Source organism: Raphanus sativus, chromosome 6, assembly GCF_000801105.2.
Source record: "Raphanus sativus cultivar WK10039 chromosome 6, ASM80110v3, whole genome shotgun sequence".
NCBI classification, from domain to species: Eukaryota; Viridiplantae; Streptophyta; class Magnoliopsida; order Brassicales; family Brassicaceae; genus Raphanus; species Raphanus sativus.
In genome coordinates, this window is record NC_079516.1 from 11,751,327 (window position 1) to 11,768,213 (window position 16,887).

At 33.4% G+C, this 16,887-nt stretch overlaps 4 protein-coding genes across 4 annotated transcripts in view; 1 reads left to right on the plus strand and 3 right to left on the minus strand.

The window, feature by feature from the left end:
• Positions 1-1,389, minus strand: part of LOC130495539 (protein CONSERVED IN THE GREEN LINEAGE AND DIATOMS 27, chloroplastic-like) — a 1,729-nt gene extending 340 nt beyond the window's left edge. Inside the window, exons 1-6 of the mRNA XM_056986946.1 lie at positions 1,001-1,389; positions 743-895; positions 568-645; positions 383-478; positions 238-273; positions 3-146 (exon numbers count right to left, since the gene is read on the minus strand). Coding sequence (XP_056842926.1) covers positions 3-146; positions 238-273; positions 383-478; positions 568-645; positions 743-895; positions 1,001-1,261 — 768 coding nt within the window. The 5' untranslated portion in view covers positions 1,262-1,389. The remainder of the gene's footprint in view (positions 1-2; positions 147-237; positions 274-382; positions 479-567; positions 646-742; positions 896-1,000) is intronic.
• A 235-nt stretch (positions 1,390-1,624) lies between these two features.
• Positions 1,625-3,829, minus strand: LOC130496581 (casein kinase II subunit alpha-2-like). Its single transcript, XM_056988751.1, has 9 exons — positions 3,477-3,829; positions 3,043-3,367; positions 2,801-2,958; positions 2,622-2,712; positions 2,474-2,539; positions 2,295-2,377; positions 2,150-2,213; positions 1,985-2,053; positions 1,625-1,892 (listed from the first exon to the last, which is right to left on the minus strand). Exons 1-9 carry the CDS (start codon positions 3,794-3,796, stop codon positions 1,833-1,835), a joined length of 1,236 nt encoding a protein of 411 aa, XP_056844731.1. The 5' UTR covers positions 3,797-3,829; the 3' UTR covers positions 1,625-1,832.
• A 675-nt stretch (positions 3,830-4,504) lies between these two features.
• On the plus strand, positions 4,505-7,616 carry LOC130496810 (BTB/POZ domain-containing protein SR1IP1-like). Its single transcript, XM_056989295.1, has 5 exons — positions 4,505-4,898; positions 4,986-5,055; positions 5,138-5,737; positions 5,945-6,472; positions 6,857-7,616. Exons 1-5 carry the CDS (start codon positions 4,843-4,845, stop codon positions 7,403-7,405), a joined length of 1,803 nt encoding a protein of 600 aa, XP_056845275.1. The 5' UTR covers positions 4,505-4,842; the 3' UTR covers positions 7,406-7,616.
• Positions 7,617-9,098: 1,482 nt separating this feature from the next.
• LOC108837375 (uncharacterized) lies at positions 9,099-10,180 on the minus strand. Its single transcript, XM_018610430.2, has 2 exons — positions 9,808-10,180; positions 9,099-9,703 (listed from the first exon to the last, which is right to left on the minus strand). The coding sequence occupies exons 1-2, from the start codon at positions 9,886-9,888 to the stop codon at positions 9,257-9,259; spliced, it is 528 nt and encodes a 175-aa protein (XP_018465932.1). The 5' UTR covers positions 9,889-10,180; the 3' UTR covers positions 9,099-9,256.
• Between the last annotated feature and the right edge of the window lie 6,707 nt (positions 10,181-16,887).

A 16,887-nucleotide genomic window follows, 5' to 3' on the forward strand; every position in this document is an offset into this window, starting at 1 on the left:
ACCTCCGGTTGGTTACCATTTGATCTTAGAGTGGTTTTAAAAAAATCCTCAACAGGTGTTGCAAAAACGAATAGGACGAATGCTGAAACGAGCAAAGCTCCTGTTCCAACTAATGTTTGTTTCAGCATCTTGATTACCGGCTTCACCTGAAACTCACAAAAGTTGCATGTCTTTTCATTTTTCACCACTGAATAAGAAATGTTGCCAAAAAAAAAAAAAACATCGTCTGCATTTTACCTTGTACGAACCTAACAACCTGTCCCGAGCCAATACCTGAGAAAGAAAAAAAACAAAGATGCAAAGTCACAGTCAGAGTCAGTTATTTGGAGCAATGAATGTTCATTTCTTCTAGTGAAAAGGAAAAGACTTTGGAAATGCAGACCTCAGGTGGCTTAACCCACATTTGGCCATCATACCATCCGCTCTCTTCGTACGGAATAACAGCAGAGAGTAGTCTATCTCCAACATAGCTCCATCCCTAACAACAAACCAACCAACTTCATTATAATCCACTTATAAATTCTGTTAAGCTATGAGAAACAGAGGAAAAGTATATATATAAAATACCAGGTAAATTCTCAAGACAATCAATGAAACCAGGAATAAAGTTCCTGTCCCTGCAGCTATAACAAACCTCAAAGGTTCCTGCAAGGGAAATTTTTATATATATTATAATCTTCTTCTTCTTCAAGAGAGAGAGAGAGAGAACGGCTCAACTCAAGTGATTTTGAAGTTCACTCACTCTGGAAGGATTAAAGCTAGCAGCAGCGATGGGAACTCCAAGAACAGTGAAAGTGACCAACCAAAGACCACCTATACGAAGAAAGAATTGGGTTGGACTCAGTTCTCCCCATGAATACAACGTCCCTTCCTTCAAAGCCGAATACTCATTCACCTAAAAGAAAATATCATAATTATTATTATGACTCTTTTAAAAAATATTTTATCTATTTATAGAGTTGGAAAGAAAAAGACAAAAAAAAAAAGCAAATATACTTACAGGTCTTTGGTCGGAAGGAACTTGTATCTCAGAGCTAGGATCCCAGCTTTGTCCAGAGAAACTCATGCTTCCACTTCCGTTACCTTCTTCCTTCATTGCTTTCACAGAAACGCTTAGAAACATCTGCTTCTTCTTACCATCATCATCGCCATATTTAACGTTCGACGAATAATCATAGTAGCTGCCGAGCTTTCTGTTACAAACGCGATTGGCTGGTGGTATCTTCGGAAGCAAAGGGTAATTAACGTTTAATCTGAGCATTTTGCCAATGAGTTTTGTGAGTGTCCGTCGCGTTGATTGAAGAAAAGATCAAAGGTTAGTGGAGCAGAGCTCCTGAAACACGTCAAACACTGCATAGCCAGAAAAACTAATATAATTCTTTTTTCTTTTAAATCTTATTAAGTATTTGGCTTCTGCTGACTTGTGTCGTCTGTCTCTAGCCATGTGGCAGATGCTCCCTTGCACACAGTTTTCCCGGGTATCTCTCTCTCTATTAATTTTTATTGGGTCACTAAGCCCAGTTTAATTTAATCGGCTTTTTATTTATTATAAAGACCCATTAAGTCGTCCAAATAAGCTTTATATGACAAATTATTAACCACTGTTATTATATGGAACAGCGAGTGTAAACAATATGCTTCCAATCCATTAATGTATAGTAATTTTATACGTTTAATACATTCGGAATTCACGACAAAGTGTTTTAAACGTTGGACAAAAAAGAAAACACCACACAGTTTAGATATGATACTTGAAGAAAAGATCAAACACTTACCCATCATCATCATCGCCATTCAGATCTCTCTCTCTCTCTCTCTCTCTCTCTTGAGTTTCATTGACTTCTCATCCTGCTGGTTTCTGCTGCCCTGACTTGCGAGAAGTAAGCATGCGCCTGCCATCCAAAATCAATATAATCTATTTACCTCAAATGTAAAAATGAAAACTATGAGAAGAAAGTCGGCTCCTTTTTTTTTTACTACTTACCATGGCTTCTTTTGCAGTTAATCTGTCTTGATGATCATACCGGAGTAGCTTGTCCAGGAAATCAATCGCCTACATTGTTTAAAGACACACAAACCCTCTTTAAAACCCCAAAACTAAAACCGTTTTCTTTAAGAAGATGAATCAAGAACAAATAATAGTAAGAACCTCGGGTGAGACTAGATGCTGATTGTCTGCGTTGATGAATTTGGACCAAGGCTTCCTGCTATGCCTGTGTGTTGTGTGTCCGTTGAACCATAATGATTCAGTAAAAAAAGAACCTCTCTTACAAAAATTAAGTTACAAAACATACCGTCCAACGAGTGCTTCGAGTTGTGGTTCAAGTTCTAACTGGTACTTATCTAGATAAGCGTTTAAGTCATCTGTCCCAAGTACCTATCAACAACAAGCAGAGAGATATGTTCATATTCATTTTTATAACCACAATGAGATCTGACAACTGAGAGAGAGAGAGAGTTGTACAAACTTTACCTTGGCGATTTTCACTAGCTGATCCTGATTGTCATGGCCGTAGAAAAAAGGTTCCTTACGGAATATCTACACGAGATGAATAATAATCAGATTAAACCAAAACGCAATTTTGAAGACATAGTGTAATATACAACCAAGGCTCACTCACCATCCCAGCAAACATACAGCCAAGGCTCCACATATCCAATGAGTAGTCATAATCTTGCAAGTCCACAAGAAGTTCAGGTCCCTTAAAGTATCTGATATACGACGACGCATTGGGGAGACAACATCAGAGTGAACCTTAGCTACAGCGAAGATAGAGAGGATATAAAGTAAAAACCATACCTCGACGCAACACGGACATTATACTCTTTCCCAGGGTGGTAAAACTCAGCGAGACCCCAATCTATCAGCCTAAGCTTACGCAGCTCATGGTCAATCATAACATTGTGAGGCTTTACGTCTCTGTGCATTATCCCTTGCGAATGGCAGTAATCCAATGCCTGGAAACAAACAAGTAGTAGTCTCGAATGGAAGCTAGCCACCAAATAATGTAACAATTTATATACAAGAAATTGTTTTTTTACCTTCAAGAGCTCAAAGATGTAGTAACGAATGTCGTAATCAGTCAAGGTCGGATAGAGAAGTTTAAAGTCAGTGCTGTTGACATACTCGAATATCAAGCTCGGAGTTTTGGAATGCTCATCTCTAACAACATCAAACAGCTTCACAATGTTGGTCCCACCACACAAGTTCTGCAGTATCTTGATCTCTCTCCTTATCTTCTTTTTCTTAACGGGTTTGAGGATCTTAACGATGCACTTCTCCTTGGTGTTCACGTTAAACCCCTCGAACACTTCACTGTACTTCCCACGCCCCACCTTCCTCACTACCTCATACTCATCTTGCTCCCTAGACACAACAAAGATCCAAACTTTTAACTAAAAAACACTAAAGAGAGCTGTTTTGATCACTAAAGGTTGAAACTTTTTTTTTTCTAGGGTTTCACAATCAATCTTACCCCCACTGAACATTGAGCGACTCGTAATCCCAATAATCCTTGCTTCGTACCACGTTGACGTCCGTGTACACGCGAGCTTTCGACATCGCCCGCGTCTGATCGGAAACAGAGATCTCGGCGGCGAGAGGATCTGGATCGATACCGACGGAAGCAGGTGTCTCCGTGGGAGCGACGAGAGGCGAGCGTCGGATTGGAGAGTGCGCCAGAGGCGCACGTAACGTCAAGACGGCGCACAGTAGCAAGAAGCGTCGACGAGGAGGAGATTGGAAGGAGATGAAGGAGGAGGAGAAGAAGAAGACGAAGAATGGCACATGTATCATTCACTACACTCTCCCGCACCTGATTCTGATTTCACATTTTCTTCTTTCTTTTGCGCTAACATGTTTTTACTAGATGGGCCTTATATGGACTTCTAAGGCCCATTATATATGTAACTCAGTCTACACACTTCTGATTAGGTAGCTGAGGGATATTGAGGCATGCGAAGGGTGAAGATGCTATTATGAGATATCAGTGCATAATGTATAAATTGCATAAAGCTATTGATCATGACGTGGTTGAGTTGGTTAACTAGAAGTAAATAAGTCAATATTCATGTAGCATATTCTGTTTTTATTATCGTAACTATTTCAAAATTTTGAACTTTTCGTTGCGGACGTCTTTTGTATTATTGAAAGAGACCATTTATTGCAAGATTGTAATGAGTCACAATAAAATGTTTTTTTTTTTTTTTTTGCTAAATACACAATCAAATGTTGGGGGGCATATATAGGGACTTCAATTATCAAAAATAGGAAGGATTTAAATATGATAAGACTCTTTTGTAGGGACCAAGATATCCATCAACCATATATGTTCTGTCATAAAAATCAAGAATCTCTTAACTTATTTGTAGTAGTACTCCTTCCCTCTCTTCTCCTTAATATTATATTTGTAAGAGATATATACACATGTGGAGAGGAATCATTACTCTTTTCTACTTCATTTTGGAATTATTTGTTTAGGCCTAAAATGTGTCTGATCCACATGGACCCTTCTGAAATCTTCAAACCAAACCATTACCACACAAACCTACAGTCCTTAGACAGCCCTCTCTATCTTGTACTCTCCATGAAAATTACTTAACAGCCCATTCCTTCCTCTGCTTTGTCCTCTTCTTTGTCTCTTGGATTAAGGGTAGTTTGTGGTTTTCCTTGTTTGGGGAGTTTAGCTTCTGGTTGCAATTATTGGAGAGGAAAAAAGAGAAAGAAACTCTTTTGGTTGATCTTATTCTCTACGGCACATCTTGTTCATGAGAAAGACTTGAAATAGTGTTCCATGGTTGGTTTCTTGAGTCAGAAGAAACTGCGAACTAAGAGTTCGTAGTATGTCAGCAAAGAAGAAAGATCTTTTGTCCTCAGCCATGAAGAGAACCAGTGAATGGTTTTTAAATGGATTATTCTACTTTTATTTCTGGATCCATTTTTTATTACTACTTTCCAAGTAAAAATGTTTGTTACATTGTTTCAGGATATCTTCTCAGGAAGTCTCTAGTGATGTCACCGTTCATGTAGGAGAAGCTTCTTTTTCACTGCACAAGGTAAAAAAACTATACCTAAAAATTTATCGATTAATCTTATATGAAGCAAAGCCAGTGGTGACAAGACCAGTCTCTCTTGCAGTTCCCACTCTTGTCCAAATGTGGGCTTATCAAGAAACTTGTGTCTGAATCTAAAAACGATTCAGATGCTACTGTTATCAAAATCCCAGACATCCCTGGAGGCTCTGAAGCATTCGAGCTAACAACTAAGTTCTGCTACGGTATTAACTTTGATATGAGCACAGAGAACATAGCCATGCTTCGATGTGCATCAGAGTATCTAGAGATGACAGAGGAGCACTCTGTTGAAAACCTCGTTTCAAGATCCGAAGCTTACTTGACTGAAGTAGCTCTGAAGAGCTTATCGAGCGCAATCACAGTCTTGCACAAGTCAGAGGACTTGTTGCCCGTTGCTGAAAGAGTGAAACTTGTGAGCCGTTGCATCGATGCAATTGCTTATATGACTTGTCAGGAAAGCCAGTTCTGCAGTCCTACGAGTAATAACAGTAACAATGAGGTTGTGAGCAAGCAGCCTGTGGTTGATTGGTGGGCTGAAGACTTGACCGTTCTTAGGATTGATTCGTTTCAACGAGTTCTCATCGCAATGATGGCTAGAGGGTTTAAGCAGTATGGACTTGGTCCAGTGCTTATGCTCTATGCTCAGAAATCTCTTCGAGGGCTGGTGAGTTTCCTTGATACACAATTTACCATTATAAAACAGAGTTGTTAGGGTTTAATCAGCAGGGCCGGATCTAGACACAACCGCGTAAAATTTTTGAATGTTTACAAATTTTTAAATAGAGATAGGCTCCAAGTTACAAATTTTTAAACTAAAATTCTTTACAAAAATGTTTATAGGATTTAATAAGTTTGTTTTTTTTTTTTGCAGGAGATTTTTGGTAAAGGAACCAAGAAGATTGAACCAAAACAAGAACACGAGAAGAGAGTGATTCTTGAAACAATAGTAAGCCTTCTTCCACGAGAGAGAAACGCAATGTCAGTTAGTTTTCTCTCGATGCTTCTGCGTGCAGCAATATACCTAGAAACAACGGTTGCTTGTAGGCTTGACTTGGAGAAGAGAATGGGGTTACAGTTGTCACAAGCCGTACTTGACGATCTCTTGATTCCCTCTTACTCTTTCACTGGAGAACATTCGTTGTTTGATACAGACACTGTTCAACGCATTCTCATGAACTATCTTGAGTTTGAAGTTGAAGGAGTACGGTTAAGCAACAATGGTGCTGATCTTGCTGGTGACATGGAACGTGTTGGTAAACTGATGGAGACTTATTTGGCTGAGATAGCTTCTGATAGAAACGTGAGCTTACAGAAGTTCATAGGTTTAGCTGAACTTATCCCTGAACAGTCTAGAGTTACTGAAGATGGGATGTACCGAGCCGTAGACATCTACTTGAAGGTAACTATTACTTATTTTGCAAAAAATAAGTTCAAAAAAAAACTATTACTTATTTTGCAAAAAAAAAAAAATCATTTTGATATATATATTTCATGCGGATTGAATTTTTTTGTAAATTATATACTAGTATATTCCTATTTAATGTATAGTTAATTAAATAAAAATAATTTATATAATAATTAATTTGTTATTTAAAAAGGTAAATAAGTGATCAAGCGTAGAACTACATTAGAAATTTAAAAATGGCAATTAAACAAAAATAATAATTATAAAATGAAATTTTTGTGTAAGATAGAGAATATTAAGAATTTAAGATAATAAACATACACATTCATTTTCACTATTTTGATCAAGCTTATTGCATGCTGTATGATCTTCTTGCAGGCGCATCCTAATATGAGTGACGTAGAGAGGAAGAAAGTATGCAGCTTAATGGATTGCCAGAAACTATCACGTGAAGCCTGCGCTCACGCAGCTCAGAACGATCGTCTTCCCGTTCAAACCATTGTTCAAGTCCTTTACTACGAGCAACAACGTCTACGAGGAGAAGTCACTAACGATACAGATCCTCCAGCAGCACCACCACCACAACCTGCAACAGCTGTTCTTCCACCTCCTAAGCTCAGCTCCTACAACGACGAACTCTCCAAGGTGAAACGCGAGAACCAGGACTTGAAACTTGAACTTCTCAAAATGAAGATGAAGCTTAAAGAGTTTGAGAAAGATAATACTGAGAAGAGATCATCATCAACAACAACCATGAGCAGCAATCATAGTTCTCCAAGATCAACTGCTTCTATGGATAAGCCTCCATTGCCAAGAAAGTCTTTCATGAACTCTGTTTCAAAGAAACTTGGGAAGCTAAACCCTTTTGGCATTCCACCTAGAGGCAGAACCAAACCACCTAAAGATCGGAGACACTCTATTTCTTGAAAGAAAAAAAACATTTAGTATATAAATACATGAGTATATGTTTAATTTTTGTTGGGACTTCTAAGTTCGTTCAAATGATTTTTCTACTTATAAACATTTGTTTTCTTTGTGTGCTTATGGTGTATATTCCTACATAAAGCTGGTAATTGCTTTAAATGTAAACTTTTTCATCTTGTTCATTAAATTTTTACGAATACACCATTTACAGTCATATTTATATTATACTGTAGAGGAGCTCCAACATGGAGAGCTCCACTTGGAGTCCTTGAAATGAAAAATATTATTTTGTAGTAAAATTTAGTTAATTAATTATTCTTTTAAGGTTAACCAATTAAAAGCAAGCATTTGGACTATAAGTTTTTCATAGGTTCTTTAAATCTGTTTTTAAGAACTGTTCATCACTTTCTCTCTTCTCTTTTAACATTTTGATTTAATTTTAATTATAAGAAATTTATTATCAACCCCTTGTTGGAGCTGCTCTTAGGATTAGATCATAGATACATAGAGCTTAGGATTCTAAGAATATCTTCAAAAAAAACATTTTATCTTGAAGTTTGCAAAACTTCATATTTAAAGTTTTAAGTTAGTATTTTCCAAAAGTAAAATTTCAAATTTAACTTCAAAAGAATTTATATTTTACGTTAAGATCATTATGTTTATGATATTTAATTTAAATTCATAAAACTTGATAAATAAATAGCACATAGATAAAAATATTATAGAAATATAAATTAACAAAATGATATAATAAATATATATAATTTTACATAGAAATAAATAATTTTAAATATTAAATTACAAGTAAACTACTACATTATTCTATAAAACTACTTTCATTTATGATCAATTATTACATTTGTTAAATTTATTTTCTAACATTGTTGTTATCTAAATCTAGTTTTGAAAAAAAACTTATTTTAAAGTTTTTGTTTAATTTTATTTGTAGAAATTAAAACTATAAAAGTAAATTTGAAATATTTATGAGTCGTTATAAAATTTTGAAGGATTAAAAAGATTAAAGAATAAAATATTTAAGAATTATAAATATAATATGTAAATATAATGACTAAAATGCAATGAAAATATGAAACTTCAAATTTAAAATTTTAAGTAGTGATACTCTATATTTGAAGTTTCAGTACTCAAAACTTCAAATTTAAAGTTTTGAAAATTATTTTTAGAAAAAAAATACTTTATATTTGAAGTTTGTATATAGTGTATTTTGAGATGCTCTGAGGTGATAATAATGATGTAAAACATGATCGGGGTTCATGTATCAAAACTTTACTATTAAAATTTTCATTTCTTTTTAATTTGGAAAGCACAAATCAGAACTAAAATGAGAGGAAGTGTTGACAAAAAAAAAAGAGGGGAAGTAGGTGATGTTTGAAGTCTGAAGGAACCATGCCAGCAGATAGTGCATGTTCTTGTCCCCTAACTACTTCATCATTGGCCCCTTTTTATAAGCTTCTCCTCCATTATTCATTCGTTACTATTAATAATATAATGCTCCAGTTTCTTTTTCTTTTTCTTTTCATGTTTATAGAGATTCGAAAGATCGAACCTTATGTAGATATACTTTTAAATCTGAATATGGTAAATTTTATATACGTTGAACTAAGAAATAATTAATAATAATCTATCTTCGTAAGTAAAACATTCATATTTATTTACAAGAAAAACTAGAAAGAACTAGAATAGAAGAAATCTACTGATAGTTGTTCAAAAAAAAAAAAAAAATTTACTGATAAGCACTAAAAAGATCATCTGATTAAAAAAAAAACTAAACTGAAAAAAAGAAATGGAAATCTATTTCAGAATATAGTGTAATATGAATGTTATTTATTATTATCAAATAACATTCAAAGTCAATGCTTGAAGCCATTGCTGCTTCTGCTTCTGATGTTTCATTAATCTCTCTTGTCTCTCTTGTTCTTCAAGATTGCTGTGGTTATTATTGCTTGACCCTGTCGAAGACGACGAGAAGCTCCGGCTGCCAGAATTTAAATTTTCGTCCATTATCTCCGGCCAAGAATTATTTTTCATCTTCTTGTTCATTCTCATCAAATCGCCACCGTAACATGAGGGCCCAAGCGTTAGCTCGATCTCACTCTCGTCCATAATCTTATTATTTCCACCGGAGTCTTCTCCGCCGGGAAAATTCGCCGGTTGGTCAATATCTTGATCAACTCTTCTGATGAACGTCCCTAGTCCTGAACTTACATTACTCCCCTCGTTGATCTGCATGTTCTTCATCAAAATCTTTTGGACTTGATATAACCTATGAAGTTCATATACCTGAAAATCCATATTAAAAACCATATATTCATTTTCATAGGCAATTAGGTATATATATGACGTAGGATGGAAAATATCAGAATCTACTAATAATCTATAATTACCTGTTGCTTGAACGTTTCTTCATGTTTAAGCATAGCCATTTTCATGAACTGCTTTTCGTACGGATTAAGAATCTTCTCCATGTTCTGATGAATTAAGACTTTATTTCACCAAGATCTCAAGAAGATTTGATCTGAAGAACTTGGAACTTCAGTTGTAATAATCTGTGACAAGAAAAGAAAAGGAAATTTAATTTTGTCTGCTAGTACCCGATTTAGATTCTGCAATTTTTAGCCACTAATGTTATAAATCTGAGCACACATGCACAAAAATATCTTCATATATCTAATACATACAAAATCTCATTACATATTTATCGTACTTAGCATCTTTAATGGGATAAGTGAAGAGATATAGTTTAAATGTGAAAAATTAATAAAATAAAGTAAAATATGAAGTTTAGTGCTATGTCATTCTAATAACTCCACCAAAACACTTCTTGTGGAAGACTTTGAGATACACATCTTTATCACTATTTCAACTTTTTTCCTTTTATTATACTACCCTAAGATGTGTTGAAATACACCAATAAAGATGTTCTTACTAAATGATTTTGGTGGTTCATGTTATTTCCCGTACACGCATGTCAATCTTCTCTTTTCGTTAATAAGACTCGTTTACATTCTTATGGACTCTTCTGTCTTTTTTTCAGTAAGTATTGATGTCAAGTTTTGTGGGAAAAAAGTATTTGTGGGGATAAGTGGATACCAATAGAGTTGTTTAATCGAAATGAATTCGAACAACAATATAATTGATTTGGTATATATTCAAAAATATATATATCGAATTTGAACTAAGCAAATTAACGTATAAAGGCAGAGCTCTTTAGAACCTAAAAATGTATATAATCTAATAATTTAAAACCGAACGTATTCAACGAGCCTAAATTCATGTTTATAACTCTTTTCTATTTTTGCTGCACTGCTAATTGCTAAAGGGACTTCTATTAGAGGATACACACAAATATAATCAACAAATTCATTAACTATATATATACTACTAGCTGATGAAGAAACGACAAAAAAAAATCAAACTAAGAAAGAAATCATGAGAATGATTATCATAACTAACCTGGAACAGTTAGGTTTATAAGCTATAATTTTTATGATGGAAGAAAAGGATGAAGATTTAGTCAAAAAAAAAAAAAGGATGAAGACGATAAAAACGACCTTTCCTTTCTGAAGAGAATAATGAGCTCGAGATCAAGCAGATGATCATGAGCTTAGAGAAGAGATATGGATTGGTGCGTCATATTCGGCGTTGTTATATATACTTCAGCTATATTATTCTGAAAGAAGTTCTCTAATTTAATGAATATTTAAATAAGGGTTTAAGTAATCATTTGTTTAGAAAGCATTTATTAATCTATTTCTCACATGTTACAAAAACAAAGTGATTGTCACAAACTCATGAGTCATGCCCGAACAAACAACATAGTCTTTAGCCAATAGCCTTCAAAGCTTCCTCTAAGTAATATGCCTTTGCCGCCTCCCAAGACAGCTCCAGCAAAGCTTCACTTATTACAATCTACTCCCTCTCTTTTCAAATAAAACATGTTTTAAAATTTTCACACTTTTTAATAAAGCATATTAAAATTTACTTATTAGTGCATAGTTTTTTGTTATTTTATATTTCCTATATTTCTAAACCAATAAAATTTCAAGAAATACAATTAATGTTTTTGAAATTCACAATTATTCATAATTAGTTGACAAAAATTACATTGAAATTATGAAAAATACATCTTTTTGAAATAAAAAAAATTCCTAAAACATACATCTTTTAAAAACAGAGAGAGTATATAACTATGTATGTGTCTACATAATCGAATACATGGATACATGCTTGCCAGATGAGACAATACTAGATTCGAATTCGGATCAATCACATATCCACACAATTAAATTCATCATTATGGTATAGAATAGTAGTATTTTCTCTTTTTCAACTACCAGAACAGTAATATTCATTGCTTGACTTTTACATATCCCTGGTGATTTTTATTATTTTTGTTCTAAAATTATATATTGTGTAATCATCTTTATATCTATCGTGAATACTGAAACTATATCGAAATACCTAATAATCTCTTCGTATTAATTTAAATAAATTTAAATGGTTTTTAAGTATTTCTATTTTGTTTCAAAATAAATGATGTTATCGCTCTTCTAGATAAAATTTTATACTTATTAATTTTTTTTAACAATTATAAGATACTGTATTTTTATTGGTTGAACTAGTTTTATTTAATACTACTTTTATATAACCAAGATAAATTACATAATTTTTTTATTTTTAATTTTTGTGAAAAAATCTTAAAAATTAACTTAAAATGATAGAGAGAAAATAGTTTTTTGTGTATGTGTAATATAATCGCAAATGTGTGTGTTTGTGTACATTGTCAAATTAATGTGAATTAAATAAATTAATGGTGAATTTAGTGGTTGTTGGAGACTTTATATCTAATAAACCTAATTACAATAATAATGATTCGATTGCAAAGATAATTCTGATTAAGAAATAACGGGAAGCATTTTATATGGTGCTGAGCTTGAATCACATGCAACCCAGACTAACAAAGCAACAACCCCAGTTGTCTTGATATATATATTTATAATTATGCATTATACAAAGAAGATGATTATTAATTTAACATTTACTTATAAAATGTAGATATGCTAAAATAATTTGAAGTAGCAGACTTTTTGAGGGAATAATTAGGGGAAGAGCGATCAGAATCTGAGAATAGGTGGCATGTCGTGGGGTCCGATAAGTCTTTGCAGAAGAGATCTTAGCCGTTGGATTTTTGTTGAAGTTGTCCTTTCGAACTGTTCAAACTTCAAAGGACTAAAACTGACCCAACAGGATCTGATCTCCACCGTATCTACGAAACACACATCAAAGTGACCAAATAATTCTTCTATAAGTAATGATCATTGATCACAATTATTTCTAGTGTTATTTTTTATTTAAGGTTTTCTGATCAAATGTTTCTGGACCGACTTTATTTATCTAAAGCGAAGATGATTATCTAGATGAGTTTGCATGTTATGTCAAATATAATATTAATCCAAGGCATGACTTAAGAGTTGGCCGTTTTGTGTTAATTTTATCTTAATACAAAGTCAAATTTTATGTATCGTGTAGTGTAACGGGGACAACATTAAATCCTTTACAACTGACTAATCCTAATTAAATGTTACATAAGGGAAGTTTATGAAAAAAAAAAAAAAAAAAGGAAGTTTATGGAATGAGAGGTACTTGGGTTAATATATGGACGTTTGTTTTGTGCAAGGTATTATATTTTGTTAGAAAAACAGATTAAAAATATAGCCACTAACCCTTTTTTTTGAACGACAATATAGCCACTAACCTTTCTTTCATTATATTTTGTTAACCAAACCACTATTGCTGTTTATGAATATGACAATAATGTGTTTATAACATGTGACAACTAGTTACTAATGTTATTTATTTGACCAAATAAAGAAACAACGTTGGAGAAAGAGAGAGGCACGCGTTGCCGCATAGAGAAGGGGCAATGGCATGGATCCTTGGTTCTGATCGGCGCCGCCCGCGTTCGTGGAGTGCTCTAATTCCTTCCTCGGAATTTGCTATTTACAAAATATTGTGTTAGAAAGAAAAATATTGAATGAGAACTCTATCTCAAAGTATCTTGCCATAGAGTTCAAATGATTCTAAAATATTCAAATTAACATTGTAAAATTATTTATTATAAATAAATAAATATAGATTTAAGAATGTGAAAAAATTATTTTTTATTTCAACTAAATTTGAAAGTTGGTGATTTAGATAACAATTTTTCAGTTAAAAAGAACAAAAAGATATTGAAAATCAATTATCTGTTTAATGGATCGGACTCAACTAAATTAGATATACAGTATCGTTATAGAATGAACGTTCGAGAGTTGTGAAGAAGATGAAGAGTGTCTTTATTCGTAGGTTCTCGAAGCAAACGAGACACTGACTCCTGCGGTGATGTCTTGTCCCTCATATGCTACGTACGATCATGACTCCATTTAGTTTGTTTATTATAGCTTCGGTTTTCTAAAAATATTCCTTCCAATTTCATTTCATTATTATAACATTGTGGCTAAGATCATCTCTATTCTAAAACACTATTTTAATGTAGTTTTTACACCAAAATCATCTCCAACCTAACTCCAAAAATTATACCATTTTGGTGCAACACTATAATTCTACATCAAATTTGGTGTGACACTATTCATCACACTAAAACACTATTCACTCCACTAAAACACTATTCACTTATTTTATTAATAAACATACAATTAAATAAATGAAAAGTAAAAGATAAATATATATAATATTATAGAATAATTTTAGTGTGAAATTTGATGTCGTGGTTGAAAAAAAAATTATTTTTATTGCTAAAACTACAATAAAATAATGTAATTTTGATTCTAAAATAGTATTATAGGTTGAAGATGCTCTAAGAAGACTCTATAATGTTTTATAAAAGTCTATTTTTAAAAAGATATTCTGAATAACAATTGTGCAAGATAACTGCAGTTCAACTGCAGTCAATTAATAATAAAAATATATAAATAAATGTATATGTATATATATTGTTATTATTAACTGAAATATAATAAACATGTTGTCGTTTACTGTTTATACATATGAATATGTGTGTGTTTTCACACACTCATATCTTTGAATACTTTGAGATTATATCTTCAAACGACATATATATTTGTGGAAATTTCAAAGGTTTTTATATTTAAAAACTAATTTTTCAAAGCTTTGCAACCATATACGCATGAACGATTAAATCTATTTAAAAAACGATTAAATAGTTAATGTTACTCGAATTCAGAACAAAAACTCTAGCCGGAGCTCTTTTATCACTTGAACAAGATAACTTATACGTTTTCCAACAAATATATATAAACACTGATGATCACCAAAATACATTTAGTTTAATCTTGTTGAGAACAGCCTTCTTAGGTTAGAAGAAGAATAGAGAAGAAAACGTATTGAGGCAAATACCTGTTTAGGGTTTCTTATTAATAATGTGATAATAATTTACAAACCCTTAGACCCATATTTATACAGCCTCAAAAAACCCGATTTCCTTTTCCCAATAGAAATAGTAACTTTCCTACGTCCGACCCACGAGTGCTGGGCATTTTACTGGTACAACAGAGATTTAAGACACACAGATGCAACAAATCTTTTGAAAACGTCTCCATGCATGCAGCAGCCCACACCCTGGGATTCACCCATTGTGGCAAATTATTCAACAGAAGCTACAACTTCAACATCACAAACCTTATTGATCCAACTCTAAACCAACACTACGCTAAGGACCTTAAATTGGCTTGTCCAGTTGTCCCAAGAATGTTGACCAATAATCGCTATTAACATTGACCCAATCACTCCAACAAGGCAAAGGACTCTTCCCTTCCGATCAAGTTATCTACACGGATCGTCACTCTTGGCCCACCGTTGACTATTGGGCCATGAACTCAGCTGCTTTCAACGCCGCCTTTATTAAAGCTATGACCAAGCTTTGCTGCGTTGGTGTTAAAACTGGACACAATGGTAACATTCGTCGTGACTGTGAAGCGTTTAGTAAGAGGGAGTACGGAAATTTTGAAATTCCGTTTTTGCGTTTTTCTTTTCATCAGCATTTGATTCTTGACCGATTACGAACTTTTGTTTTTGTTTTCTGTTTATTTTTTCTTCTTGTATTATTGACAAACATTTAACAATTACTAAATCCTTGATTTATTTCTTTTAGCTTTAATATTAATTACATATTTCTTCTATTGAAGTTGTTTAACAAATCAATACCTAAACATACAAAATTAGCTTAAGTAATTAAATCCCAAGACATAAACCTAAAGATGTTGTTCAACACAAACTCTGTAACTGAAGAATTATATAACATTGACTTATCCCTCAAAATGTTAAGATATATATTTTTTTTTTCCAAATTTGTCAAAACAATATTATATAAAACTTTATTAAATTGTTTATAACCCACAAAATCTGAAAACCGGCCATGAGTTAAAACTGTTATCTTGTCTGAAAAGCTGATGCAAATCTGGTTCAAACTTTGTAGTCCAATCTTCCCCAAGTATCAACATTTTAATTTCATAGCTACTTGAAAATACCATAGATGCTGAATAGCATACTTCTCCTTGACCAGTAGACCTCTAAGCTGCAAATGCTAGGAACGGTTTGATTAATCTTTTCAAGAAGACATAGAGTGCTGCGTTCAAAGGAGTTAGCAAAACCTCTAGTCCTTCCTCTATATCTCTTGGTTTTCTTCTTTAAAGAAATCGAGTCAGGAAGCTTACCAGAGGAGTAACATGCCCCTATGTGGCGTCTTCTCTTTATCACACCTTTGAGACTAACACCAAGGGGAGGTAATTCGATGGGTTGACTTCTTCAACATCGAATCAATTGGTCAACTTCTTCACCATCTTCCTTGGACCATTGTTGTTTACAACTAGAAGAAACAACGCCAGTGACTTGACTCTTTCCTTTGCTTGCATTACAAAACCTCCGTTGGACTTGGACCAATACTCCGAAATCAATGAAATTATAAACTTTAAAAACGTATATTACTAATTATGTAAGTTAAATCCGACATGTGTGGAAGGAAACAACAAATAAGTGAGTATTAATTTAATTTATCTTTGTTAAAATTATTTATAGTGGATGACGTAATAACGTAGACAATACAAAGTACGTGGATTAGGAGATGAATTTCAAGGGTACAACCAATAAAATTGTTGAAGGGGCATATGTCTCTTGGACAACTCCCACAACGATGGATCGCTTATTTATTCTGATAAGTAGATATGATAACATTGAACCAGATAAAGCTAAATGTAATTAAGTCAGCAAGTGGGCTCGGAGGAGAAAGGTAAAGGAAAAGGACATAATATGCCCTACCAGGTCCAATGACAACTACGGCTTTTTACATCCAGCACGAGTCGTTCTATCCGTTTTCTTAACATTATTGATTTGACTCGAGGTCGAGGAGACAAGTCGTTGATCATATCTTCTTTGGCTGTATAGGTGGA

Coding starts and splice junctions, on each gene's coding strand:
- LOC130496581 (XM_056988751.1), bottom strand. CDS start 3,796: ATGATACATGTGCCATTCTTCGTCTTCTTCTTCTCCTCCTCCTTCATC. Junction 3,368..3,476: donor TCGCTCAATGTTCAGTGGGG/GTAAGATTGATT, acceptor TGTTGTGTCTAG/GGAGCAAGATGAGTATGAGG. Junction 2,713..2,800: donor AATGTCCGTGTTGCGTCGAG/GTATGGTTTTTA, acceptor GTCGTATATCAG/ATACTTTAAGGGACCTGAAC.
- LOC130496810 (XM_056989295.1), top strand. CDS start 4,843: ATGTCAGCAAAGAAGAAAGATCTTTTGTCCTCAGCCATGAAGAGAACC. Junction 4,899..4,985: donor ATGAAGAGAACCAGTGAATG/GTTTTTAAATGG, acceptor ACATTGTTTCAG/GATATCTTCTCAGGAAGTCT. Junction 5,738..5,944: donor AGAAATCTCTTCGAGGGCTG/GTGAGTTTCCTT, acceptor TTTTTTTTGCAG/GAGATTTTTGGTAAAGGAAC.
- LOC108837375 (XM_018610430.2), bottom strand. CDS start 9,888: ATGGAGAAGATTCTTAATCCGTACGAAAAGCAGTTCATGAAAATGGCT. Junction 9,704..9,807: donor AAGAAACGTTCAAGCAACAG/GTAATTATAGAT, acceptor ATGGATTTTCAG/GTATATGAACTTCATAGGTT.